This window comes from Ceratotherium simum, chromosome 20 (genome assembly GCF_057802395.1).
Source record: "Ceratotherium simum simum isolate JZ-2026a chromosome 20, ASM5780239v1, whole genome shotgun sequence".
Lineage (NCBI taxonomy): Eukaryota > Metazoa > Chordata > Mammalia > Perissodactyla > Rhinocerotidae > Ceratotherium > Ceratotherium simum.
Genome location: NC_141919.1, coordinates 8,768,412 through 8,795,991, shown reverse-complemented (window position 1 = coordinate 8,795,991; position 27,580 = coordinate 8,768,412). Strand labels below are relative to the sequence as shown.

At 42.7% G+C, this 27,580-nt stretch overlaps 1 protein-coding gene across 1 annotated transcript in view; it reads right to left on the bottom strand.

The window, feature by feature from the left end:
* LOC147914354 (uncharacterized) overlaps positions 1-26,235 on the bottom strand; it is a 119,090-nt gene extending 92,855 nt beyond the window's left edge. Inside the window, 8 exon segments of the mRNA XM_087444430.1 lie at positions 342-344; positions 1,351-1,409; positions 7,029-7,105; positions 13,980-14,094; positions 15,286-15,356; positions 15,358-16,152; positions 16,228-17,558; positions 23,977-26,235. Of these exon segments, the coding sequence (XP_087300556.1) occupies positions 342-344; positions 1,351-1,409; positions 7,029-7,105; positions 13,980-14,094; positions 15,286-15,356; positions 15,358-16,152; positions 16,228-17,558; positions 23,977-24,024 (2,499 nt within the window). The 5' untranslated portion in view covers positions 24,025-26,235.
* Positions 26,236-27,580: the final 1,345 nt, after the last annotated feature.

Sequence of the window (27,580 nt, the reverse complement as noted above, 5' to 3'; positions counted from 1 at the left end):
ACAATCTTATACATTCCATAGATAAGGCAGATGTGATAAACTTGTACTCTCATCTCAATTCTTGAATAAATCTGAGATGCTCACCTCCAATCTAGAATCCCATTTTTACTGTAGCAAAAATGTAATTATGTCTCTTCTAGAGCCTGTTCCTATGTGTCTCATTCAAATAAACATCAATTTAACCATCAAAAATAATTTAAGAAGCAGTTCAAATATTTACTGGAGTCTTTCTAAAAATATCAAAGGAGATCAATTTTAATAAAATGTCTTAAAACTCCTGTTTCTCTGTTTATTTCTCTTTCCAACTTCCTCACACTCTGGAGTGGCCCCCTAGACTGTACTTCCTGCTCTAAGTTCCCACCCAGTCCACTCCCACCCCCACCCCACCCCCAGTCTTTCTGGATTAATTATCTCCTCCTTTTACTAGTTTTATTACTTTCTAGTATAAAATCTCAGCGGCCTATTTGGCTTCCTCCAATTCTGCAGCACTTTTCCCACAATATTTTAATCATCAACACACATTTCTAGGATTCAAGAAGCCAAAAAGGCTGTAAAATAGTCCTATATTTATAGTTTGTTGTCCCCGTTACGTGAAGTAATTGCATCTGATCTATACGTGCAATATAAGCCCCATGGAAAACACACTCTTTAAAGCAGTGTGAAAAGTATGCTCTATTATTAAATGACTAAACTATGTTAAAATATATTTGTAAATCATAAACATGAACTGTAAGTATCCACTTAATTCTAATGGATCAATGGGCATCTATCTACACACACACAACAGGAAAACACCTGTCCTTCAATGAGCTTGCTTTTAGCCACACAGCAGGTCTTTGAGGATTTGGGTTCACACTGTCAGCCTCTCATTTTACTTATGATTATGGATGTCACACCACTCAATATTTTTATGCTGTGAATGCTGCATTTTTTATCTTGGTGCTTAATAACAGCAACTTTGCATATTAGAAAAAAAAGATGCCTAAATAAGAGAACAGGAACACCTGCAAAAGGCATGGCTGTTTGCCAAGGTTCCCACCTGAATTCAATCATTTGTTAATACATATATATAATTACCAATGATCCACTTTAAAGGTGTTTTCACTCCAATTGCCACAACTCTGCTAAAGCAATGACTATTGGGAAGAAACACTGAAATCTTCACCTGGCTGTAGGAAAAACCATAATTCAGGGACTCAGCTTCTCCCATCCACCATGTTCCATGCCCATCACCAAATGACTTTCCTACTCAAGCAAGGTTTTTCTCACTTGGAAACACTGGGATTATTCAAAATTAAGTAACAATGGGACTAGCATGCTGATTATTCACACAGTGCACAGCCTGGGTACCTCATTTTCTCTCTCCACATCTTGAGGCATGTTCTTGCAAAGGAATTTTTCAACAGATCCTAGAAAAAGAAAAGAATTTAGCACATAAGACCCATCAGAGGAAATCAAACAGCAACATAACCCTCTGGTCCAATGAGCAAATACCCCTGCAACCTCAAGGAGGCTGTAAGTAACCACAAGCAATTCATAGAAAGGAAAGCCTGGCCTGGGAGGTTGTGACGAGTCTGTGGGTTTTGAAATTTCAATCACCAGGAAAACCAAATTGCTAACAAAGGCTCCAGAAAAGATGACGGCCTTTCTGCAGACAGAGGGCACCTTAGTTTGATTATATTTTCCTACTACAGAGTGATGAACTGGCAGGCACCAATTATAATCCCCTGCAGAAACAGCCCCTTCCACTCACAGCTACCCCTTTATTACTTCTTGACAGACTAAGAATAAAAGAATATCAGGTGATGAAAGTGGGAAAGCCACCGGGTGATTCCCTCATCTCATCTGCACAATTGCGAGGCACAGCTTGGTCACAAATTTCAGCCAGCATTTTTTAAACACTTGGAATCTATGGAAAAGAACCATGTGGTACGTGATGATATCGGCCTTTACACACTGCCCCTGGAGAAAAGGGAAGCCCACGATGCTTAAAAGACTTAAGCCTGACCGTTCTTTTCCTGTGAGGAATTACTGACTCAAAGTGTCAAACTCCTGCCCCTCCTCCCACCTCCCTCATCCTCACCCCTGTAAAAAAATGTTTTGTTTTGGGATGACTTGGATTAAAACATTATTTAGAGACATTAAAATTAGGGAAAGTTGGATGAATGGTATATGGGAACTCTCTGTACTCTCTTCGCAACTTTTCTGTAAATATAAAATTATTACAAAATAAAAAGTTAAAAAACTAGTTAGATCATGGCAACAGTGATAAAGACTGCTGACTGCATCAGGAACAAGGAGAGCTCATCGCTCCGGGCGAGCTGAAGCAACGAAGAGTGCAATTCTATCACAGAGAAAGAGAAAACGGGAATGTCATGCTGAAATGCAAACTGTTTTATTACTCTTGCTTATAAAGAAGGTTTCACTGTGGAAAAACCATAAGAATGTGCGTTGGGCAATGTTCCCAGGATTCTAGTGAGAAACAAGCTATAAGCTGCAGAAGTTAAATGATACATCCACCCCTATGCTAGGCCTCTCTGAGGTTTCAAGTACACAATAAGGAATGTGAGTGCTGTGCTGAGCTTCTGGTAGTCTTTGCTTCTGAGATCCAAGTGCAGCAGGAGTCGTGGTCAACAGTGCAAAGTGGGATGGGGAGCAACTGCCAGGACCCACGTGCCTGCCCATCAGACTGCACTCCCACACTCCCAGCGGGCAGCCCTGGTGCCAGGTCCCTGCTCTGCCTGCCCGACAGCCCTTAACCAGCATCACACTCCACAGCCAGACCTGCGTGAGGGCAATTCAGAAACTCATCGCTGTGGTGAAAGGTGGGAGAGAACCAAGAGTGGGTTTATTCCCTGTCTAAAGTATAATTACCCACAGTTATATAAGATCAGAGAAAAGAAAATTCAAGTACTGTGGACACTCACCTTATAGGATATCTTTTCCCCAGCCTCACTATGATGAACGGAATTCTATACACAAAATTATGTCTATACACAAAATATGCCAGCAATTCTAAGCATTTCAATGAGCTTGAGAGAGAAAATCCCTTCCTGGGATAGGCAGAATTCAAACCCTCTGCATAATCTGGATTGAATGAAACAGCACCAAAGGCAGAGTCTGGAATGTAGGAGGTATCTGATAAATGGTAGTTTCCTCTCTCTAAATGGCCTCATCCATACAGAGTTACATATTAAAATCTAAATAGATGTTTCTTTATGGTAGTGAATGTGATAACTGAGACAAGGAGAATCATATACATCTAAAAAAAATAAAGATAGAGAATGTAAATTAGGCAATAAATGGCAGAAGACCAACCAGCAGGGTCTAAGGGATACAGTTTTTGCATAAACAGGTGAAGCCATGATACTGAAGCCTGGTGACATAAAAGGCATTTTATACCAGGCTTGTTCAGTCACATCCAATAAGGCCCCAAGATTCAAGGGGGGTCAGCCTATGAAGTTCTAGGCCACATGGGCTTAGGTGGGCTGCAGGTGGAAGTGCTTACTAATTCTTCATCAGTTTGTTTTTATAAACCTTTTATGTTAGAATAGTGTCAGATGTACAGAAAAGCTGCAAAGGTAATACAGAGAGTTCTTGTATACCACCACTCTGCGAAAGTCTTACATTATTACCACGCTATATTTGTCACTACTAAGAAACTACATTGGCAAATTACTATTAAACAAACGTCACACTTTATTTGAATTTGAATAGTTTTTCCACTAATGTCCCTTTTCTGTCAGGATCCCGTCCAGGGTCCCACGTTACATTTAGTCATCAGGTCTTCTCAGGCTCCTCTCACCCATGATAGTTTCTCAGACTCCCCTTACTTTTCCTGACCTTGGCAATTTTGAGGAGCACGGGTCAGGTATTTCGCAGGATGTTCCTTGATTTGGGTTTGTCTGGTGGTTTTCTTGTGGTGAGACTGGGGTCACGGGTTTGGGGGAAACAGACTCCAGAGGTGTAGTGCCCTTCTTATCCATCGTGGGCTGCGTGCTGTTGACACGACTCATCACTCATGACGCTGACTTTGATCACCTGGCCCAGGTGGTGCTCGCCAGGCTTCTCCACTGGAAGGTGAGTTTTTTCTCTTTCCGTGCTCTAAGTCACTAAGTATAGCCCATACTTGAATGGGGGGAGGGGACTTAAGCTCGACCTCCTTACTATATAAATTAATACATAAAGTATTTGGAATTCTTCTGTAAGGAAGATTTCTCTCTTTTCTATTTACTTATTCATTAATTTGTTCACTTAGATCAGCATGGACTTACGGATATTTTATACCTTCAGTTATAACCCAATACTACGTTGTTTTGTTGCTCAAGTCGCTCCAGCTTTGGTCAGCAATGCCAGGATGGCTTCTGCGTCCATTTAACATGCCCCATCCTGGTGTTTTTGAGCACTTCCTTACTTTCTTGCTATAGGATATACCCTGTACCAGCTCTAGAGTCAGTCATTTCTCCCAAGAGACCTGGGTCCTTTCATCAGAGAACAGTATTAGAAAGCAAGATCTGTGCACTGGGAGTTTCACCATTGGTTTCCACACTGTCTATGACAGGCCTGGCCCTCCTCTGGAGGCCTGCTCTGAGGTATGCACTTGGTCCACCAGCATCTTCTTACTGAACTACAGCTGTCGCGTGTCAGGGGCAACCTCTGTGCCTCTGGCTTCATGCTTCTATGTGGTGGGATTTCAGTTTGAGTACTTTTCCTGCCCTCTCTCCCACCCATCACTCACCTCAGGAAAATGCAGAATGAATTGTTTGCTTGGTGATTTTGAAAGAGGGAACTAAGTCTGCTCAACCCCTTCAGGATTCTCTCTTTCCAAAGTGCCCGACAGAAGAGCAGGGGCAGTGGCCAGCTGTCTGACCCTGTCAGCAGGGTCTGGGGTTGTCTAGCAAGCCGACAACGGGGTGGGAAGGTCGGTTTCACTTATGGGTGGACGATGAGGAGGCCCACTGTGGCCATGCTGTTAAGTCATGTCAGTCAATCAATCATTCATGGACTTCTCTGTTCCTTAATTAACAAATACTTATTTACATCCTATACATGTCAGGCTCTGTTCTAGGCACTAGTGATACAGTAGTAGAAAAACAGACAAACACAAAACAGATTTCCTGCCCTCACAGAGCTAACATACTTGCAGGGGAATTAAGATAACAAACAAAAATCAACACATAAAGGCCAAGGAGCTATCAGCGCTATAAAGAGGCAGGGCAGGTTGGCTAGAGAGCCAGTGAAGCGGGAAGGGGGTACGGGAGAGCACGACAGAGACCCTGAGTGAGACAGGAGGTCATCGATGGCTTTGACCGAGGAATAACATTTTTCTCTTCCTTTCTCTTTTTTTACAGGCCACTCTGACTTCCATGTTTAAAGTCACCCATTGATGGGAGTTGTGGGCAGTGGGAAGGCAAAGGGCAAAAGCAGAAAGACCAGCTGGGCGGCTCTCAGAATCATCTAGGTCAGGGATGATGGCAGCCTGGGCCAGGGTGGTGACGGTAGGCGCAGCACATGGAAGAGGGAAGGAGCCACGGACTACTCCAAGGTGTCTGGTCTGCACGACTGGCAGGTGGAGTTGAACTTGACCAAGATGAGGAAGACTGCGAGAGGAGCAGGTTGCAGTGGACAGGAGCAGGAATTTGATTGGAGATGCGATAAACTAGTAAAGGTGAGTAAAGTGTTAATGTCAGGCCTACAATGGACCTGCCCCCACCCCCGCCCTCCCCAGAACTACCTTAGAAACAGCGGTAAATGAGGAGGGTCTTCCCCTCTCAAGTGAGTCTGCACTCGGGTTGGTATGGATGCCTTGGGCTTGCATGACTAGAATGATGTAAAACATTAATGGGGGAGAGGAGTTATGGCTTCTGTGTGTCCAGCTGAGCCCACATGCCTTGGCTCTCATCCCGGTCCATGGCAGCCTTCTGCATCTCATGTGGGAGACAGGGCAAAAAGAGTTGGTCCTTGGCTTGCTGCTGGCTCTCGATAAGATGAAGATGCTGTGCCTGCTGGACCTCCCACTTGGTATCTCTCTACAAAGCCCCCTAAACGTAATATGAGATTAAAATATATTTGTGTCTTGTGAGTCTGGTGCCAACTTGAACCCATAACCACAGCCGTGCTGCTGCATAATAAAGCTGATATTAATCTCTCTCTGATTCCTGTCGTCCCATATTGGGAAGGGAAGAAAGAGGTGTTAATTATTTCCTCCCTGCATCTCCGTCTTCCCGGTTGGAGTTTCCTTCAAGTGGTGATATGTGCAAATCAGTCTTTATAGTAACTCAGAGGGCAAGAAGCTCACTGCAGACATGGAAACCCAACCTTGTCAGATCAATTAAATCTTACCCAACCCTCGGAATGATGAAAATTGTCCAGTGCTGATCTCTTAATGAACAATGGATGGTCGCTAAACAGGAAGGGCGAGCTGGTCTTCTGTAATGGCTGTCACTGAAAACTCTGCACAAAATGGTGACCCCTCTATCTCTGGCAGGCTGTGTTGTCCCGAGGGGCAGAGGAGTGACTGGTCCCAGGACCTGTTCTCCCTCTTCATGAAGCCTCTCCTCCTCACAAGCATGAACACAGCCCACAGGAACCACAGAGAGACCGACCTGGAGAGTGGTCTTTGTTGCAGTTCTGATGGGCACACTGGTCCACCTTCACACAGAGCTGCTGGGATTGAGCCTGACACTTCCCCACTCCTCGAGTGGTGGCAAGAGGAAGAGAGGTGAGAGCAGAGTATAAGAAGCGAGGCTGGGGGCATTCAGCGATGATTCTCTAATAAGGAACTTTTGGAGGAAAGTTTTAAAAATTATTCTTGAGACTATAGATTTTATGAGTGCTTCTCCGAGAATGACGCTAACAAGCTAGTACTTTGAAAGTCATGGATCCAGGTTCCCCTTCTTCACCCCTGCTTATCACCTCCTCCCAGTTTTTAAATTTTAATTAGGCCTGGCACATGCATCTGTTCTCTCTTCGTTTTCCTCCGTCTGACAGATTTGACCATTTGGCATATTAATCACTTGGCCACCTACCAACAGCACTGGAATAAGTCCCAGTAGAGGTTCTCTCCTCGGCTTCAGCCAAGCCTGGTGTTGAAATGCTTTGAGATCTACAGCAATAAAAGCACAGGGAGATAATTTAATTGCTTGATGGCTGCACTGCTTTGCTCTTGCTTACCAGAAAGAATCATCTTTTGGAAGTTCATGTGCACATCTCCTCAATGTCACTGCAATCACACCCAGCTCACAAAATCTCTCTGGTCTAACAGGCGCCCCCAGAAAAAAATGACTTCTTGGACCATTTTATTTACTACAGTTAACTGACCACAGTTCACCATTCCTTTAATATGTAACATCAGGACTCCCCAAATAATGTGTTCTTTGCTAAATTACCCAAAGAAAAATAATTTGGAAATAAGGAGCCACCTTATGACTATGTCTACATAACACTTATGTTCAAAGGAAATAGCCAACCTAACACACAATTTAGACAGACATCACCTCTTCTTCGCTACTGTCTGATAAATGCAGCAACGGTTCTGCCCCTTCTATTGTGCATAAGGAAACTTCCTTCCTTATGCATAATTCACTGCCTTTCATGTCCATTCTCTACATGTTCTTACACATGGATGGACCCCCAGGCCCCTGGTCTGACTAACGCAGCACCACACAGAGACGCCAGTTACAGGACCTCAGGTTCCTCCCAGTACTCACCACCCACTATTCACCTCAGCCCAACGTCTCAGGCAGAAAGAGCCCAACTAATGGGCCTAGAAGACAAAGTGATGTTCCCTCTTGGCGTGTCACTCACAGAGCACATTTCAGTTATATGTGCTCGGGGCACTGCAGCCTCCTGAGCAGGCAGGGATGGGGAAAACAAAGCCAAAAGGATGAGAAAAGGCAGAAAGACTAGCTTTCTGTTCCCATACAATTTTCAAAGTTATAAATAGATGGGGAATAGGGATGAACGTAGAGAAAACACTTTACTATAGAAATAAATAAAAACGTTAAGTATTTAGACAATGAAAGAAGCAAAGAGGGCAGCCACAAAAGCCACCTCTGCATACAGAGAACAATACAAAATGTTACAATTATCAAATGACTGTTCTAAGCACTGGAATGCTTTCACCTCAGATTACTTTGATTGTTAATTGCCCAAATATTTCCAAGACCTTCACAAGAGAAAAAAGATACAATACTCTTCCAAAGTTTGGCAGGATTTTAGGTCAGGAAACAAATTGGGTTACACATTTGGAAGGTGGAGGTTGAGAAGTTATCATTTTTCCCCATAGATTTTGGAGGCCCCAGGATGGACCAAAAAAACCCCCCAAAACACTTGACCTTTGAAAAGATATTAAGACAATTTTATTTTCCTGTTAGAGATCTGTTGCAGAGAGTTACACACTTTAACAAAAGGATGTGTGCATACAGCTTTTGAGTTGCTCACTGTCGCAGTCTGTTTAGACCGGGCATTGCTAACCACCCTGGCCAGCCTGCGTGTTGAAATAGCATCATCCACTAGAGGCCAGGATGAGACTGTCGTGTTCAGTTCAGTGCTGCTCAGGCCCATTCAGATTCCAGGCGAACACAAAACAATGTCAGTGAGTGACACCACAACAGTCGGTGACATGCCAGCACAATGCATTTCTGAATTCTCTCACACAGAGTTTCCTTCCACATCTAAATCAGTGAGCAAATGAGGCACCAACAGGACAACATCTGTCAGCAAGAGCTGACACTGTATTGAGGACTCAGAAACTGGAACAAATGTGGACTTGCCTGAACTGAAGGCGAGAAGGAAGGAAAAGAGCAGGGAGGGCATGGGTGTTGGCAAGAGAGTGGCCAAGATATAACCGTATGGCCCATATAGGTGACAGGAAGTGAAAATGCCTCTCGAGTTCTTGGACCTGGAGCTGGACTATGAACCAGCTGCAGCCTAGTACCTTCATGGAGAACTAGTTATCTACACGCAGCACACGCATAGTGTGGACACGACGCAGCCGCCAAAGAATGAGGCAGACCTCATTAATAATGTTAGTATGAATGGGTATGAAAAGACCTCTAACTAAGAAAGGAGTAGACAGGATGCTCTTTAATGATGGCATTTGTGTACATTTGTTAAGGATGTGTACACACACACACACATAAAATTCTTCCAAAAGATACACACACACACACACCAACAAGAAGGCTCCCAATTAGGGCCCGTGCACTAGCTGTTGCCCCATCCAGATCCTTCCCCAGAGCCTCTCCTCAGGTCTTTACTCAGTTATCATCTCAGTAAGACATCCCTGGCCCCCTGATATTTAAAACTGCAATCCTTCCGACACTCTCTATCCCCCTTTGCTGCTTTATTTTCCTCGAAAACACCTATCGCCACCTGCCACATCTCACGGTTTACTTTTTATGTGTTTTATATTCTGTCTCACTGCACTGGAATGTAAGCTCCGCAAAGAGAGGGATGATGTTTTTTGTCTGTTTTGCTCACTGTGCCTAAGGCAGTATCTGCTCGTAATAGGGTCTCAAAAAATTTGTTACAGGAATTAGTTAAGTCAAGTCCTCTGAAGTGTGAAAAGAGCTAGAGGGTTCTTATGGTTACCAAGGCAACAAGACTAAGGTGAAGCTGCCGCTCTGGACATGACCTCCAGTTGACTTTGCTCCAGAGGTGTGTCCAAGGAATCAAGGGCATCCCTCTTCAGTTGGGCCTTAGACTCTGGGACTTTGTACCTACAGGTACAAAGGTACAAACTCTTTGAAAGAGTTGGATGCAAACTTCTAACAGGGGAATGCAGCTACTCATGACTTTTGATGGAAAGACGGTCCTCCTTTTCCTAGAAAGGTCATTCATTCCAGCCAACGACACAGGTTTGGGAGAATCCTGGGAGAAGGTGAGGAAGAAGGACACCTGCCTGTCGAGTCAGACCAGCCTACTCGACCCCGGCTGTTGATGGGAGGACAACCGCCCTCACGTCCCTGTGTGGAATGAAGCTCTCCTCCACAGAGCCCACTTCATTCAGCCTCAAACTGTGCACCAAAAAGACGCAGCAGAAAGCCAAGTAACAGCCCAGCCAGGATTCTTAGCAGGGTGGAAAGTGCTCCCTACCATCACATTTTGCTGAAATAATTTTGAATTGTGCTCCCCAAGTAGAGAATGTCAGAACTTGGATATTCTCTTTGCAGAGGTCTTGCTAATGGAGATACCCTGAAATACTAATTGGATTCTGGGGGCAACCCCTTAAGCAAGCTAGCCCTATTTCACAACTTTAAAAAAGTAGAATTGTGAGAAACATTTTTCGAATAAAACATTTGTTGTCATGTGGACAGATACACAGCAGTTGGGCTAACTGTAAATATTAATGGGATTTTTTTCTAAATATTAATGGGATTTTTCTTTCTACTTCTCCCTTCCTAACTACAAATTAGTTACCTCCTGAAGATCTAGCTGTACATACCACTTAGTATGCAGAAAGGGAAAATTACTTGGTGCAATTTCATGCTTGGTTTGTGTTCTCTTCAGTTCTATTTATCAAGTGGTTTGCATTCTATTTTAAATGCCTTCACTCTTAAATGCATGAATATATATGGTAATATCTCTCTTCCCAGATTATCAGACCTAGGACTATTTCAAGCATCCAGAAGCCAGCCCAGGACACAGGTGAAAAGAGCTAAAATAACACTGCATCAGAGAACCATGCACTTTGCTTCTTACGTTGTCATTCAATGCCTTATTAACACTTATTTGACATACAAGCTTAACAAGTATGTTTAATTAATTTCTAAGTCTAAAGTAGACTGGAAGGAAAATAAGGCTAGGAAAAAGACATAATAGGCAGCTGCAATGACTCAGAGGTGAGACAGATGATAAAAGAATAAAAAGAACTATAGATAATGAATATTCATAATGAAGATCAATTATGAAGACAATATTTAACCATGACCAGCACACACTAAAATGGAAGAAAGCTCTCTAATGTATTTTAGAAAAATTTTAACTAGAAATGACTTTAACAGAAAGGAGTGTTTAAAAGAGAAAGATGTTCTTATCTGGAGTTTTCCTTAAAAGGTCCCAATTATTAACTCTTAAGGCTAGCAAAATGGAAATTATTACATAGATGGAATATATAATATACATACATATGTATGTCATATATATAATAATATGTAGATATATTATAGATGATAGATACACAGCAATCCACTAAAAATGAGGATAGCTTCCCACAAACTTTACATTTATATCTGCATTTATTTAATAAATAAATATTGAGCTCTTATTAAGTGCTAAGCACAGTGCTAGTTCCTAGTGAGCTACAGACTTGATCCTGCCCTTGTAGATCCTCCCTACATTCTATTTCATTACATTTTAGATGAGTTCCTTGAAGGAAGAAAACAGGGTACCTTGGGAGGAAACAGACAAGTAGGCCAGATCTGGTCTGAGGCTGGTGGGGTGGGGATCTCTCTTAAGCTCAGACCTGAAGAGTGGCTATCACTTAAGTAATTAAGGGGCTGGTGGTGGGGCGGGCACTCCAGACAGGGGAAACAGCAGGTACAAAGGCTTAGGGGCGGGAGAGAATGCACTGCACCAGAGGAACTGAAGGAGGCCTTGTGGCTGGAGTGAAGAGGACAAGAGGCAGGGGTGGAACCAACCTGAGCCCAGAAGGACATGTTAATATAGTTCATCTTTATTCTAAGGGCAATGGTAATCCACTGCAGAGTGCCGTTCTATGTTTTTAAAAAAATCACTTTGACGGCAGTGTGGAGACCAGATCAGAGTGAGAGTCGGAGTGGTTACGGGGGACACGGTAGGAGGCTACTGCAGTCCTGCAGGGAGAGCTCATGGTAAGGCGGTGAGCATGAGAGGAGTAGCTGGATTCCAAAAATATTTAGGAAGTAAAAATGGACAAGATTTGGGATGGACCAAATACGGAAGTGAGGAAGAGGAAGGAGTCAGGGATAACCTCAGTGTTCTGGCTGGGGCAGTTGGGTTCACAGTGGTGCTGGCCACTAAGATGGACACTACAGAGGATGAGGGGTATTATGGGATGGAAAACGGGGACCCATGAACGTAGTTTCTGACCTGCCTCATGTGGAGCTCCAGTGAAATATTCAAATGGCCATGTCAATCAAGAAGCTGTATGCATGTGTCTGGAGTCCAGAGGCCAGCTCTTGAGTGCAAGATATAAGGTTCAAGGCCTGCATTTCCACTGCTTATGGGTCCTATGAACTTAGAGGGACAACAGATTTTATTGCCAACCTTATTACTGGGAAAGAACCAAAAGTTCTCAAGGGAAAGGTGCTTTTGATAAGTTTGGTTCCAGACAATTAACCCACTTACACTTTCCAAAAACATTGGATGAAACAAGAAAAATGGATTGTCATAAAGCTCAAAAAACATGTAATCTAATAGTGCATGGTAGCTGTAATTCAATACAGAGGTACATCAACATCACACAATGTACAGACGTCTTCACAGTGAAATATATTCAACAAAAAGTTCAAAATCACATTCGAGGGATGGCATTCAGGACAACCAGAAACCTGATCTATGCAGTACATGAAAGACTTGAAAGGTGTGGTGGCATAGGCACAGGCACGAGTTGGTTATGAAATATGGTGTTAATGACCTGCAGGACTGAAGAAAAGGAGTCTGGAGAGGAAATAGAGTGGAGGGGTTCAGAGCAAGAGTTCTCATGTCAGATGGGTTTGGACACTGGCTCTGCCACTTACTAGCCAGGTGAACTTGGACAAGATCCTCAACTCTCTAAGCTCAGAGACTTCTGTGAAATGGACTGCTGGGAGGAATAAATGAGATACTGCATGCACCATGCTTGATACATAGAGAGTAAGTACTTAATAAACATCTACTGTTTTGATGATGATGATGATGATGACAATGACATGGGACTGTTTTATAAAAGGGGTATAAACTTATACCAAAAAGATAAGATATTTCTAGGATAAGTTGAAGTGTGACAAATAGACATACTATTAATATTACTTTTACTTATCTTACACGTATACAGCACTTTATAATTTTCAAAGCACTTCCATATACTATAGTCATTTAATCTTCACAATAATCCTTCAAAGCAGGTAAATATTGTACCCATTTTATAGATGATGAAAATGAATCTTGGTGAGTTTAACTCAACCAAAGCCCCTCAGTTAACAAGGGCTATGATTCGTATCCAAGTCTTTTGACTTCAACTTCTGTATTCCGTAACTGGTTAAGGATCCAAAACAAACAGAAAACAAAGTTGAGGAACTCTCTGGAGAATTTGCTTTAGGAGACACCTCTACAGAAAGTGCCCCAGAGCCAAAAATAATATGAAAGAGGTATGAGAGTTCTTGCCATCTTAGAAACAAAGCCAAGAAATGGAGAGAGGTTGAAAGCTGATGTCATTGTGTTGAGTTGCTAGATGAAACCTGAACAAATTTTCAAATAAACAAACCAACTCATTATTTCTGTTGCCCCACTAGTTTGAATAGTGCCTCCATCACTTACAACCAAAATAATCCTGACTAATATATCCAACGACATTAGACAACTCATTACTCCTTCAACAAAATCCAAGTGTCTTACCTTTATGACTGTGCTCATGCTATTTCCACCAATTGGTATTCCTTTTCTTACCTGTTAAACTCCTATTCATCCTTCAAAGCCTCCTCACTTACCATCTGCTAAATAAGGCCTCTCCTGATTCCACCAGTACAATAACTTCTTCTTGTGCTCCCCAAACATTTTATTTGCATTTCTCTTACAGAACTTCATGCTCTGGAGTAACTGTCTCTCTTTCCCTTTTGTATCCATTATCTATTATATTGTCCCTGTACAGTGTCTTACAGGTAGACCTTCAATACATAATTGATTTTACCATATTGTATAAACTAGAATGTTAACTAATTTCTCAGAAGACTGTCAATGTTGACAGTTAGCTATTTAAAATGTTAATATTATGTGACAAAACCAAAGAGTAGTCAAACCTTGGCTTCATATCTTCACGCTTATGAGATGAACATGCAGTACTGGACATTTCCCAGTATTCCGCACAGCTGGGCATTCTAGATGTCGCTTTGGGGGTAGCAGAACATAACCTCCCTAAAAGTATAAAATAAAAAGTTATAAACCTTTCACGTTTCATATTAAGTACATGGATTTTATTTTACACATGTACTCTGTTATCTGCACTGACTGACGTGTCACTCAACGTCCCGGATCTTATAAGAATACTTATAAGCATAATATTTAATAATATGTGTCTTCTACCATTTCAGCTGTATCTCAAAATAGCTTTGGAATGTTATATTTTACTATTATTTACAAAAAATCATGTAACCTAGTTCCAAAAAAACAAGGAAAGAGAATGAATTCAAATAAGAAAAAAAAATTTTTAGATAAAGATCTAGCAAAGTGTTTTAAATTCCTAATCTGAGCTTATTCTATGAAATGAAAATGCATTATTCATTTTCTTTCTACACAGCATTCAAATTAGAGAGGCAGATTCTATTTTCTAATGCTTGGTTATTAAAATGTATTTTAGATGAAAGGCATAAAACGCTTATTTCCACACAAACTACTAGACAGCAAAACGAATAGAATCATCGTGCTCACGGAAAATGCAAGCACCTGAGAGCGTGCTCTCAGCAACCAGAAGAATGCTGAAGCATTTATCTTTCAGAATAACTATTTTCTAAGTTTACTATTAATTACCTAATGGCTTTTGGTCTTCCAAAATAAAACTAATATTTGCATAGTATCTTACAGTTTATACTTTACTCTGATAATTATCCCTGTTATGGGCTGACTGTGCTCCCCCAAAATTCATATGTCAAAACCATACTCCCCAAAGGAGGTGGGGCCTTTGGGAGGTGATAAGAATTAGATGAGGTCATGAGGGTGGAGCTCTCATGATAGGATTATAAAAGTCACAGAGAGCTTGCTTCCTCTCTCCCCTTCAGTGAGGTGAGAACACAGTGAGAAGACAACCATCTATGAAACAGGAATCGGGCCCCCACTAGACACTGGATCTGCCAGCACCTTGATCTTGGACTTCCCAGCCTCCAGAACTTGAGAAATAAATGTTTGTTTAAGCCACCCCGTCTATGGTATTTTTGTTATAGCAGCCCATAGAGACTACCACAATCCCCATTTTATATTTATAGAAAATGAAACTAAGAGGCAATATATGAAGAAAGAGCTTGTGTCTCATCCTTAAAGGCCACATGACAAGTCCAAGTGCCAATAAATGTGCTGCTCATGAGACTCTTCTCCCCAGCTTTGGTTTCATACCATAGTTGCCTTGAGGTTTCCAAAAGCTGGTCTCTTCTGGAGCTGCCTCTTCCACACAGCCTTGTCGCCTCACCTTCCACAGCCACATTGCTCTCACTCCCATCTCTCCACTCCTTGGTCCCCCTGCCCAGTGGCCCCTTTGGACTGGACCTGCCTTTCCCTCCTGGAGACATGATTACTGACTCTGATTCCGACAGTCTAGGCCCCTGTGCAGGCACAAAGGAGTTCCTCTCTTCTGAAGAGAGACTCCTGATCTTGTTCAACATATGCAAATACTAAAAATATGTCTCCAGGACACTGGCCCCCTGCTCTGGTTTATGGGGTGGCTCATCATTCCAGGAGACACCCTTGCCAACATCCTGGAGTGGGAAGGATCCCTTCAAACCAGTTTTAGAGGTGTCTCTGGAAACGGGGCAACTTGAAGGCAGTGTCTCTTCCTTTTGCTCATGAGTTGCCTGCCTGGTGACAATTCGAGATGTCTGTACTGATCCATCATCTATCTCAGGTGGTGGCAGTGGGTCAAACCAAGTGCTGCCACGAGTGCCATGTGCATCTGCAGCGGGTCCACAGAAGACAGCGGCACCCGAGCATCCATGAAATGCAGTGTTCTCTGAGGGGGCTTCCGACACATTCAGCGAGAGGCTGGCAATCTGAGGGGCCAAGTAACTTTCAGGCTGAGTTAGATCAAACCGCCTCTGAGTTATCACAGAAGGGCTGCTTTTAGCAGAACTTTGCACACTTCTGTTGGGACTGCCTCTTGGTACTCTCCCCACGATAGTCTTCCCCACTCTCTCCTTGATGGCATGTTTCCATTCGTTTTTATGCTTAAAATCAGGCTGGGGGGACCCCAAAGTGAACCCCACATTCCTTTCTCCTTCCACTGGAGCTGTCATAGGGGAGCATAAATTGACCCACAGGCAGTCTGCTGGATGGGTTCTTCACCTTCCACTGGAGCTGTCATAGGGGAGCATACATTGACCCACAGGCAGTCTCTGGATGGGTTCTTCACCTCTGGAGCTGTCAGCCTTGAATTCCACTGTGACATCATTGGGGGTCCCCACAGGGGAGTCCACTGCTCCTCTGCACCCCTCCCTGACTTCAGCCTCCAGGGGTGTTTCCCGATGGAAGGAAACCCCACTTGGCACCATGGTTTTTGACACTAGCATAGTATCACTTGTGGGAGACAAGGCAATTCCTGAAAACCCTCTACACTTCCTGCCTAGAACACCCCTTCTGAGTGTCCCTTTACTTTCCCCGGCTCCATCCAAACATTCCTCCTCTGAGCTGTCTGTCGGTGGAGTCTAGAAGTAACCATTTCTGGGTGGGCTCTGGCTGGTTTCCTCTAAAACCTTGCTTTCTTCAGAAGCGTGTCTGAGCTGTGGCTGAGCCCCCAGCCTCTCAGGAAACGTCTCGTCCTCACTGGGGGTCTGAATAGTTCCTGCTCTGTCATACTTTTGTTGAGCAGAATTTTCCAGCTGAAGACTATCAGGAGAGCACCTGGCAACTCTTCCCTCCCCTTTATTGCTAACTGTAGTTTCTTGCCACCCACAAGAGAGACTGCTGGGAAAACCCTCCTTCAGGAAGGAACTCAGAAATTCTGAAGACAAGCTCATTTCTGACCAGTTCCTTTGTGGGCCTGAAGAGCAGCTGTGAATGTCTGTTTGTGTGCTGGACTGGTCTTCTCTGAGCAGAGGTAGAGAATCAGATGACCTCAGATGGGCATTTCTCTCACTTCCTAGAGCTTCTGAACTTTGACAAAGGTTAGACCAAGGGAGTCCTAGAGAAGCTGTGGAACTCTTCAACCCATGCTCTTCTGAAGGGCTAGACAAGAACTTCTGGGCCCAATTTATAACATGTTGCAGCTTCTGTGTCTTGGGGACCAAGGCATCAGCCAACAGGTGGAGATCCAGTTCTGCTGGGCGGCTGTTTCCCTTGGGCCCCTCCTGGGCCCTCTGGTCCTGATACTGCTCTGCTTCTCCAGGAGCCACTTTGGACTTTTCCTGGAGCAGAGGTTTCTTTCCAACTGCTAAATAACATGGTGACTTCTGAGGTCTCAGCCCAAAGGTTTAATTTTCTGAGAGATTCACTTTGGTGTCTTGGGAAGCTGTCGACACTTGTTTGCTGCCATTTCTGGAAGCATCACCCTTGATGATCCCAATGCTTTCATAGTAAGCCACATGCTTGGCTCGTAAGTGCTTTAGGTCCCAGGTTCGAGGAGTGTCTGCCTCATTCCAGGGAGAATGTCCAGTCAGTGTCGGGGGTAAGGGATCCATCTGTGAATAAAAAGTCAAAAATATTTTTAAAAACCCATTGATGATTCTTCTATCTACAATGTGACCCTACCACATCCACTAACATCACACAATCCAACTAAAATTTAGATAGGGACTTGAGGGCAGTTTTGTAATTATAAGATCAAGGCAACTAATGTACTAAGAGAAACTATGAAAAATTTCATCATTAGTATCTTACCACATTCAGTCATGCTATGGGTCTTAGTCACTGAATAAGAAAGATTAATCTTGTCTTTTGCAGGGGATATATGCCAACTAAGTGAATACAAAATAGAAGGTGGTTTTTAAATAAGGGTAGCTTGGTTTATTTCAAGATTTTTCTACTGTTTAACTTTTTTAACCAGGTATATAAGTTATTTTGATTTTTATAAATGGCATAGGAATTTTAAAAGAATAAAAGGAAGAAAGTCTAAAAGGGAAAAAAAGGAGGAAAAAGACAAGGCAGGAAAAGAAAATTTATTCAGACCCACTCAGTACAACCATCTCATACCAATTTATCCTTCCTACATATCCTGTCAACCCAGGCCAGGACAGGGAGAGACAGGATGATGAAGATGGACAGAAAGGCAACAGATCAAGCAAAAAACCCAGAAAGTGACCTAAGGGTCACCCATCAATCAAATATGCTACTCATAGAAACTGGACTCCTGACAAACTTTCACTTAAAAAAAAAACTAAATTATTAGAGCCTCTTATTCCTAATGTAAGGCAAGTTTTGTAAAACAAAACTTCTCCTTTTTCTCCCTCCTCTGCCTGATTCACCAAAGTCTTCCTTGAGGCACCTCCAGTAATTTGAAAATTACTGATATAAAAAAATACTTTTCTATGCATAGAGTCCTTCAGCATATCTTTGCCATACATGGTCAGCCTCTGGATATTTCTGAATGAATGAAGAAAATAATGCATGCAAGCATGACTGATACTAATAACAGAGATGTACAGCCTGTGTGCACGGCCACTTTGCACGGGTTCTCTCCTTTGATCTTCACAGCGATCCTGAGAGTTTCAGACGCAGTGAGTGAGGTACCAAGGGCATCTTGTGATTTGTCCAGACACAAAATTACACCCGCGGAGCCAAGACCGGAAGTCAGATCTCTGGTCTCATATCCACCACTTTTTCTCCTACTTCATCGTGAATCACAAGTACTGAAATGTGACTTCTGGTCCCAGCCAAGGTGCTCAGTAGTTAAGAACTCCCTACACTCCCCACTCTGGGGGCAGGACTGTCCTCCCTTCCTGCAAGGGCTCCATGCGAATCAGGATATTTTGAAGGGGCTCTTGATGTTAAAAAATAAACATATATATTTTTTTTTTTAATTACCAAGGACTGTGTAAAATAGACACCTCTGAATTTCTCACCACCCTGTCCCCAGGTCTGACGTGACTGTGAATTGAGGAGTGTCTGTCTCAGTCATCACTTGATATTTTCCAAGTACCCATTTTTCAAGTGTCAAAATGGTCCAATTTCAAAAGGTTACTCAAAACATTCGGTATCCACTCTATGCTCTGATCTAGAACCAAGGTTCTTTTTTTTTTTTTTAAAGATTTTTATTTTATTTATTTTTTTCCCCCCAAAGTCCCAGTAGATAGTTGTATGCCATAGCTGCACATTCTTCCAGTTGCTGTATGTGGGACGCGGCCTCAGCATGGCCGGAGAAGGTGCGACGGTGCGCGCCTGGGATCTGAACCCCCGGCCGCCAGCAGCGGAGCGCGCGCACCTAACCGCTAAGCCACTGGGCTGGCCCCAACCAAGGTTCTTAATTCAGCCGACTTTTACTGAGGATCTCCTAACTGGTACGCACGAGAGGAACAACCCATGGAGCTTAGGTGCCTGGAGTCTCTTGACTCCACGGGGACAGATGAGCAGACAGACACCCGATTTATAGCTGTTTCCTTGAACGTGCTGGTGATTCTAGTTTGGCTCCATGCCAGTCAATACAGGGAACTTGGGCCCTTATTTATTTCTTTCTATCTCTTTTATTTAATTTTTAATATGACAAGCTATAATTCTTTTTTTTTTCCTTTTACCTTTTGACCCACTTCACTCATTTCTCCCTCCCCTCACCCCCTGCCTCTGGCAACTACCAATCTGTTCTCTGTGTCTATGAGCTGTTTTTTTTTTTTTTTAGATTCCAGATATAAGAGAAATCATGAGGTATTTCTTTATCCATCTGACTTAGTTCACTTAGCATAATGCCCTCAAGGTCCATTTATGGTGTCACAATGGCAAGATTTCATTTTTTTTTATGGCTGAAAAATATTCCATTGTATGTGTGTGTGTGTGTGTATAAACGATTTCTTTATCAAGTCATCCATTGATGGACACTTAGGTTGTTTCCATATCTTGGCTTTTGAAAATAATGCTGCAATGAACATGGGGGTACATATATCTTTTCAAGTTAGTGTTTTCATTTTCTTTGCATAAACGCCTAGAAGTGGAATTGCTGGATCATATGGTAGTTCTACTTTTAATTTTTTGAGGAACCTCCATACTGTTTGCCATAGTGGCTGCACCAATTTACATTCCCACCAACAGTGCACAAGGGTTCCCTTTTCTCCACATCCTCGCCAACACTTGTTATTTCCTGTCTTTTTGAAAATAGCCATTCTGACAGGTGTGAGGTGATATCTCATTGTGGTTTTGATTTGCACTTCCCTGATGATTAATGATGTTGAGCATTTGTTCATGTACCTGTTGGCCATCTGTATGTCTTCTTTGGAAAAATGTCTACTTAGATCTTGTGTCTAGTTTTTAATCGCATTGTTTGTTTTCTTGCTATTGAGTTGTATGAGTTCTTTATGTATTTTGGATATTACCCCCTTACCAGATATATGATTGGCAAATATTTTCTCTCACTCTGCAGGTTGCCTTTTCATTTTGGTGATGATTTCCTTTGCTGTGCAGAAGCTTTTTAGTATGATATAGTTCCACTTATTTATTTTTGCTTTTGTTGCTTTTGCTTTTGGTGTCAGATTCAAAAAAATCATTGCCTAGACCTATATCAAGGAGCTTACTGCCTATGTTTTTTTCTAGGAGTTTTATGGATTTAAGTCTTATTGAGTCTTCAACCCATTTTGAGTTAATTTTTATGTATGGTGTGAGATGGTGGTTGAGTTTCATTCTTTTACACGCGCTGTCCAGTTTTCCCAACATCATTTATTGAAGACACTGCCTTTTCCCCATTATATATTCTTGGTTCCTTTGTCATAAATTAATTGACCGTATATGCGTGGGTTTATTTCTGGGCTCTCTATTCTGTTCCATTGATTTATGTGTCTGTTTTTATGCCAATACCATACTATTTTAACTACTACAGCTTTGTAATACAGTTTGAAATCAGGGAGTGTGATGCCTCCAGCTTTGTTCTTCTCAAGATTGCTTTGGATATTCAGGTGTTTTTGTATTCTGTACAAATTTTAGGATTATTTGTTCTATTTCTTTGAAAAATGTCACTGGAATTTTGATAGGGATTGCATTGAATCTGTAGATTGCTTTGGGTAGTATGGACATTTTAACAATATTGATCCTTCTCATCCATAAGCATAGAATATCTCTATTTATTTGTGTCTTCTTCAATTTCTTTCATTAATGTCTTATAGTTTTCAATATATACATCTTTCATCTCCTTGGTTATATTTATTCCTAGGTATTTTATCCTTTTTGATGCACTTGTAAATGGGATTGTTTTCTTAATTTCTCCTTCCAATAGTTTGTTATTAGTGTACAGAAATGCAACAGATTTTTGGGTATTGACCTTGTATGCTGCAAACTTCATCGAATTCACTTAGTTCTAACAGTTTTCTGATGGAGTCTTTAGGTTTTTCTATATATAATATCATGTCATCTGCAAATAGAGACAGTTTTACTTCTTCCTTTCCAATTTGGATGCCTTTTATTTCGTTTTCTTGCCTATTTGCTCTATCTAGGACTTCCTATAACAGAAGTGGTAAGACTGGGCATCCTTGTCTTGTTCCTGATCTTAGAGGAAAGGCTTTCAGTTTTTCACTGTTGAGTGTATTAGCTGTGGGCTTGTCTTACATGGCCTTTATTATGTTAAGGTACATTCCCTTTATACCAACTTTGTTGAGACTTTTTATCATAAATGAATGCTGAATTTTGTCAAATGTTTTTTCTGTATCTATTGAGATGAACATATGATTTTTATCCTTCATTTTGCTAATGCGGTGTATCACACTGACTGATTTTCAGATGTTGAACCATTCTTGCATCCCTGGAATAAATCCCACTTGATCATAGTGTATGATCTTCTTGACGTTTTGTTGAATTTGGTTTGCAATTATTTTGTTGAGGATTTTTGCTCTCTTTTCATCAGAGATATTGACCTGTAATTTTATTTTCTTGTGGTGTCCTTGTCTGGTTTTGCTATTAGGGTAATACTAACCTCGTAAAATGAGTTTGGAAGAGCTCTCTCCTTTTCTACTTTTTTGTAAGAGTTTCAGGAGTGGTATTAATTCTTTGAAAATTTCATAGATTTCACCAGTGAAGCCATTTGGCCCTGGACTTTCGTTTGTTGGGAGGTTTTTGATTACTGATTCAATCTCCTTACTAGCAATCTTTCTGTTCAGATTTTCTATTTCATCATGATTTGGTCTTGGTAGGTTGTATGCTTCTAGGAATTTATCTGTTTCTTCTAGGTTGTCCAATTTGTTGCCATATAATTGTTCATAGTAGTCTCTTATGATCTTTTGTATTTCTGTGGTATCCACTGTAACATTTTCTCTTTCATTTCTGATTTTATTTATTTGAGCCCTCTTTTTTTTCTTGGTGAGTCTAGCTAAAGGCTTCTCAATTTTGTTTATCTTTTCAAAGAACAAGCTCTTAGCTTCATGTATCTTCTCTATTGTCTTTTTAGTCTCTATTTCTTTTATTTCTGCTGTATTCTTTATTTCCTTTCTTCTACTAACTTTGGGCTTTGTTCTTCCTTTTCTACTTCCTTGAAGTGTAAAGTTAGGTTGTTTATTTGAGACTTTTCTTGTTTCTTAAGATAGGCATTTATTGCTAGGAACTTCCCTCTCAGAACTGCTTTTGCTGCATCTCACAAATTTTTCTATTATATTTATATATATAAATGATATATATTTCTATTTTAATTGCCTCAAGGTATTTTTTGATTTCTGATTTCTTTGACCGATTGCTTGTTCAGTAGCATGTTGTTTAATCTCCACATATTTGTGAATTTTCCAGTTTTCTTCATGTTATTATTAATGTCTAGTTTCACACCACCGTGGTCAGAAAAAATGTCTGATATGATTTCAATCTTCTTAAATTTATTAAGACTTGTTTTGTGGCCTAACTTGTGACCTATCCTGGAAAATGTTCCATGTGCACTTGAGAAGAATGTATATTCTATTGCTTTGGGATGGAATGTTCTGTATATATTCGTTGAGTCCACCTGTTCTAATGTTGTTTAAGACCAAAGCTTCAACAAGCAGTTGAAGAATCTTTATATGAGCTTATGTAAGAATTGCCTGAATAATGAACAAATAACATTGCAATTCATAAAATAGATACTCACATAAAAGCAACTTTTGAACTCAGAGAAGTATTTTGACATTGAGTATTTTCCTAATCATTATACTAAAAGACAATGATGTTTTTGGAGAAAATTTTTCAGGTTGAAACCAGGACTTCACATTTAAAAAGTCGTTCCATTGACCTAGACTTAACTTCTACCCTTCCCCTTCTCAGACCCCCATTTGGCGTCCTTAAGCTGCACTTGACTCTATGCCCAATAAGAAATCAATCTTATAAATAAATGCATTTCTAGGTGTTACTAAACAACAACAAATTATAATACTATATATATACACAACCAATCAATCATGGTCTGGCGGAATCTATGGACAATTGTGCAATAATAATAATAGTTGCTAACACATAGCACTTAAGGCTTTGAAAATAGATGCACAGAAAGCCTAAGTAACTGCCCAAGGTCACACAGCTCATACGTGGGAGAGCCGAATTCCAGCCCAAGCCTACTCATTCCAGAGTTCTTGCTCTTAACGCTAGGATATACTACTTCTCACTTTTCATTATTTAGTTGGCTCTGCATTGACATAACAAACACACAGCTCACGTTGTGTTTTAAGATCCCAAATTGACAGGTGATTAATTCAAACACAAACTGACTGGCCCGCCCATGGAAAAGAAAACATCTGAAGTTAAAGAGAAAAAAAAAGAGTTTTAAAATTATGGTTTGCAATTACCTACGAGCATGGCGCAGAAATGGTAGTGTCAGTATACGCAGATAAACAGATCTTTGCTTACTAAGTCTGTATCTCATTGCTCATTCAATTTCTTTTTAGCCCTTAGTGCTTCATTGTTTCAGTACTGCTTCTTGCAATCCACTGAAATCTTCCAAGAATTAAGCCTCACCTCCAGCCGCTCCTCAGCCTGCAGTCTGCACATGCCACCTACAGGCATAACAAGATGCTGGTCTTCTCCAGGGCAGCCACCTGCATTGCTTAACTGACTGTGATCCCTAAAGACTCCAGGAGGCGGAGCAGAAGTAGAGGCAAAGATAAGGGGGATGGTTAGCACAAAAACTAGTGACACCAAGAGGGACAGCAGGGGGGAAGAAAAGCAAATGGCAACCAAGGGGAGGAAAGAAAACAAGTGTTAACTTCATTAATATAAGGGCTGGGAAAACCAGGCGAGTGTATCAGTTACAGACTGGAAACAGGGACTGTCTCACCTAAAGCCAAACCACATGAGCTCTGGTAAATGATCAGAATGCAAAAGGGATTCTTCTCCTAGTAATACAAACCAGGGAACATAGCACAAACTTTAAAAAACACTACATATTCCGCAGCAAACCTTCTCCCACAGACCAACAGACTCCATTGTTCTGTTTCTGGTGCTTACACAATACCTTCTGAGTTTAAAATAACAAAACAAAACAACCTGCAATTCCATCTCAGGCAAGCCTATGATAGAAGGAGCTGATAGATTAAATGCTTCTAGTTTCCCCAGGCCCTATTTTAATATAGAAGCTTCCAGATTCCCTAAGCCAGGAATCTTGGACCCAAGTGAAAGCACAGTCTTCTCTAGACGAGGAGCTCTCTCCCCGCCTCAGCACTTTGCTATCATTCACATGCTTTCTCTCCCCTCTTGCGCATGTGCTCGTTGACTGGCTCAAGAATTACACACCTACAATCACATTTTCACTTTTCGTTTTTCACTTAGAAAAAAAAAAAAAATTTCTCCTTCCCCTTGACCACTACTACAGCTCCGGCAGGCAGTGTGGTATGTGGGAAAAGTGTGGACTTTGGAGTCAGGCAAACAATCCTGGGTTTAAATCCCGGCTTCCCACAAGTGATCAGTGTGTCTTAACGTGCAGTTTCCTCATTCACAAAAAGAGGGGAAAAAGTGGGACTTAGCTCCTCCCCTATCTCATGCTACAGGAATAAATGGGGAGGAAATATCTTAGGTGCCTGGCCCAGAAAAAGTAATTATAAACCTGTCATGTTTCCTTCTCTCCAAATTTATATGCTAAGTGCAAAACTCTGAAGCACTCATTCTCTTTGTTCTTTTTTCACTTATCACACTTTCCTGAGAGCCTACTGTGCCAGACACAGAACTTGAACTGGATGTGGTTATGTCTGCCCTGGTGGAACAAGGGGGTGGGGGGCAGAAGTGAAACAGCTCACTGTTAAATGAGTGGATGAATTTGCTTAAATTAATGAGGGGGTAGGGCTTGAATAAAAGCTCCATCAGGGCAAAAGAAAATGAAGCTCAATTCAGAGTACTGAGTGTGAGCTTGGAAGCCAGACGCTGTGCGGGTTTAATTCCGGACCCCACCTCCGGCCAATTTCTGAAATTCTCTGTGCCTTCCTCCCCTCTTCTGTACAATGAGATATATAATAATAGCTCCCCACTGGGTTACTTTGAACAGTAAAAGCAACACCCCTCGTTAGTGCTCCCCCTTTCTCCCCCCATGCACTTCAACAGGCTTCCTGAGACATCTAGATTTCCATCTAGCCTTGGGCCATCTTGAACAGCCACACCGCCCCAAGGCAGCACCCTGAGGTCATCCAGCGGTCATCCTGGACGACCACAAATAAAAGCTGACAGGCCCCCTGGGGTGGACCTGAGCAACTGAAACATGTGGGCCATGCGACCTATGGCACCTTTTGAGGGAATGCCCAGGCCTAAGGGTTGACAACCAGAAAAACCAGCCCGTCCAGAAGACGTGGCCCTCTCCTAAAGGAGATTGATTAGAATGAGCTGGGGCTCACAGATTAGAATAGACGACTCTGAGTGCCAAGCTCAGCCCGATGCCTCTGAGAGCGCAGTGTTTGCATTCCCACCTGGGCCTCCTGAGCACCTGACCTCCTCCACCTGGTTCAGCTGAGGCAGCAGCTTCTGGAAAGAAAGGCAGGACTGGACAGTAAAGGAAGGGGATCCAAAGGTCAACTGCTAGAAATTATGGATTCTTTCAGCCACGCGGTCGGTCAGTCCCAAGCATTTGAATCTGAAGGTGAAATGTTACATAAAAGTACTAGAAAGACATATCGCTCATATTCCTTTTTTCCCCGCCCCCGCGCAAACAAAACCAAAAAAACTCTTAAAGCTTATTTTAAATAAGAAATAGGCAGAAGAAATACTCAATAAGCAAAATAATAATAAAAGTTACTTCTTAGCCTGACTGTCCTGGACCAGAATCCCCACCTTCCCGGTCGGCGGCGGGAGCTGGGGCAGCGAGGTGGAACCCGACAGCTCCGGGCGGGAGCGGCGCGCGGCCAGGGTCGCCATGGAAACCGCGGGGGTGGGGCGGGCCCGCGGAGCGGGGAGGGGTCGGGCAGTGGCTGCCGGGAGGCTAGGGGGCGGCGGCTGGGGCCCGCGGGAAGGCAGGGGGAGGACGCCGCCTTCTGCATTGCTTGACCCTCGAGAGCTCGGCCCCTGCGCGGGGCCGGCAAAGGAAAACAGAAAGTTGCTTCCCAGCCCAGATCTCCAAATCTGCCAGATGATCAGAATCACTTGGTTAGAAACCAGAATTACATTGGTGAGAAACCCAGACCTCAGGTTCCGCCTCCTGGCCTCAAAATCTCCCCTGCGAGGACCCGGAATCCGGATTTAACCAGTTACTTTACAGGGCTGGGAGGCTGGGAGACACTGGGTTCGCCTATTCTTTTTTCTCACCCCCCCCCCCGCCCTCCTCTACCACCCCATAATGATGAAAGAATCCGCACCCGGCACCCCAGTACCTCCCCAGCGGCTCTCAAGGGTGGGGGCGGGCTTGGAGCTGGAAACGCAGCCCCCATTCAGTTCCTTGAACTAAGGTGTAAGCTGGAAGCTCGCTGCTCTTTGAGCATTTCCCACTTGGGGGCAGCCTCGTCCTTCGCGCTTGTTCCTTCCGCAGAGCAGCGGCCCACGGTCTTTAATTCTGGCTGCTGTCTCCTTAACATAAACTCGTCTAGAAAGCGGAGCTTGGATGCAGAGAGGTGTCTCCCGACGAGGAATGCGGCAGTCGCAGAGCCTAGGGCTCTGGATATAAGAAGCCCTTAGCTCCAATCCCTGGTTTACTCTTAGGGTTCAGAAGAACAAAGAAGCCACGCTGGGAAAGCAATCATGTGCTCGTTGAGAATAATGCCCGCGCACTAGATGACAGGTTTCTCAGCCCCGGGCCTCATCCTTTATTGAACAATCAGATGAGACCTCAGGATTGATGCAGACAGCCGCAGCCCTGGCTGGACCTGAGGGCTGGATTTGGACGCTGGGAACCATGAGCCTCATCTGCGTGCTTTCAGGAGGCAGCATGGTGGTGAAATGGAGAGGGACGGGCTTCTGCACTAATGAGGATCTCCGTAGTATAGTCCTCCCTGGCGTAAACGTAGGACCTAATATTTGCACAGTCTCCTTAGTTGTCTGGGTGAGGCTCAGCTCTGTAGAGTGGGATAATCTAATACCCTGTGCATTTAGGGTGCCTCGTTATAATAACTTATTTATAGGTCGAACTTCGGTGTTATTGCAGGCATGG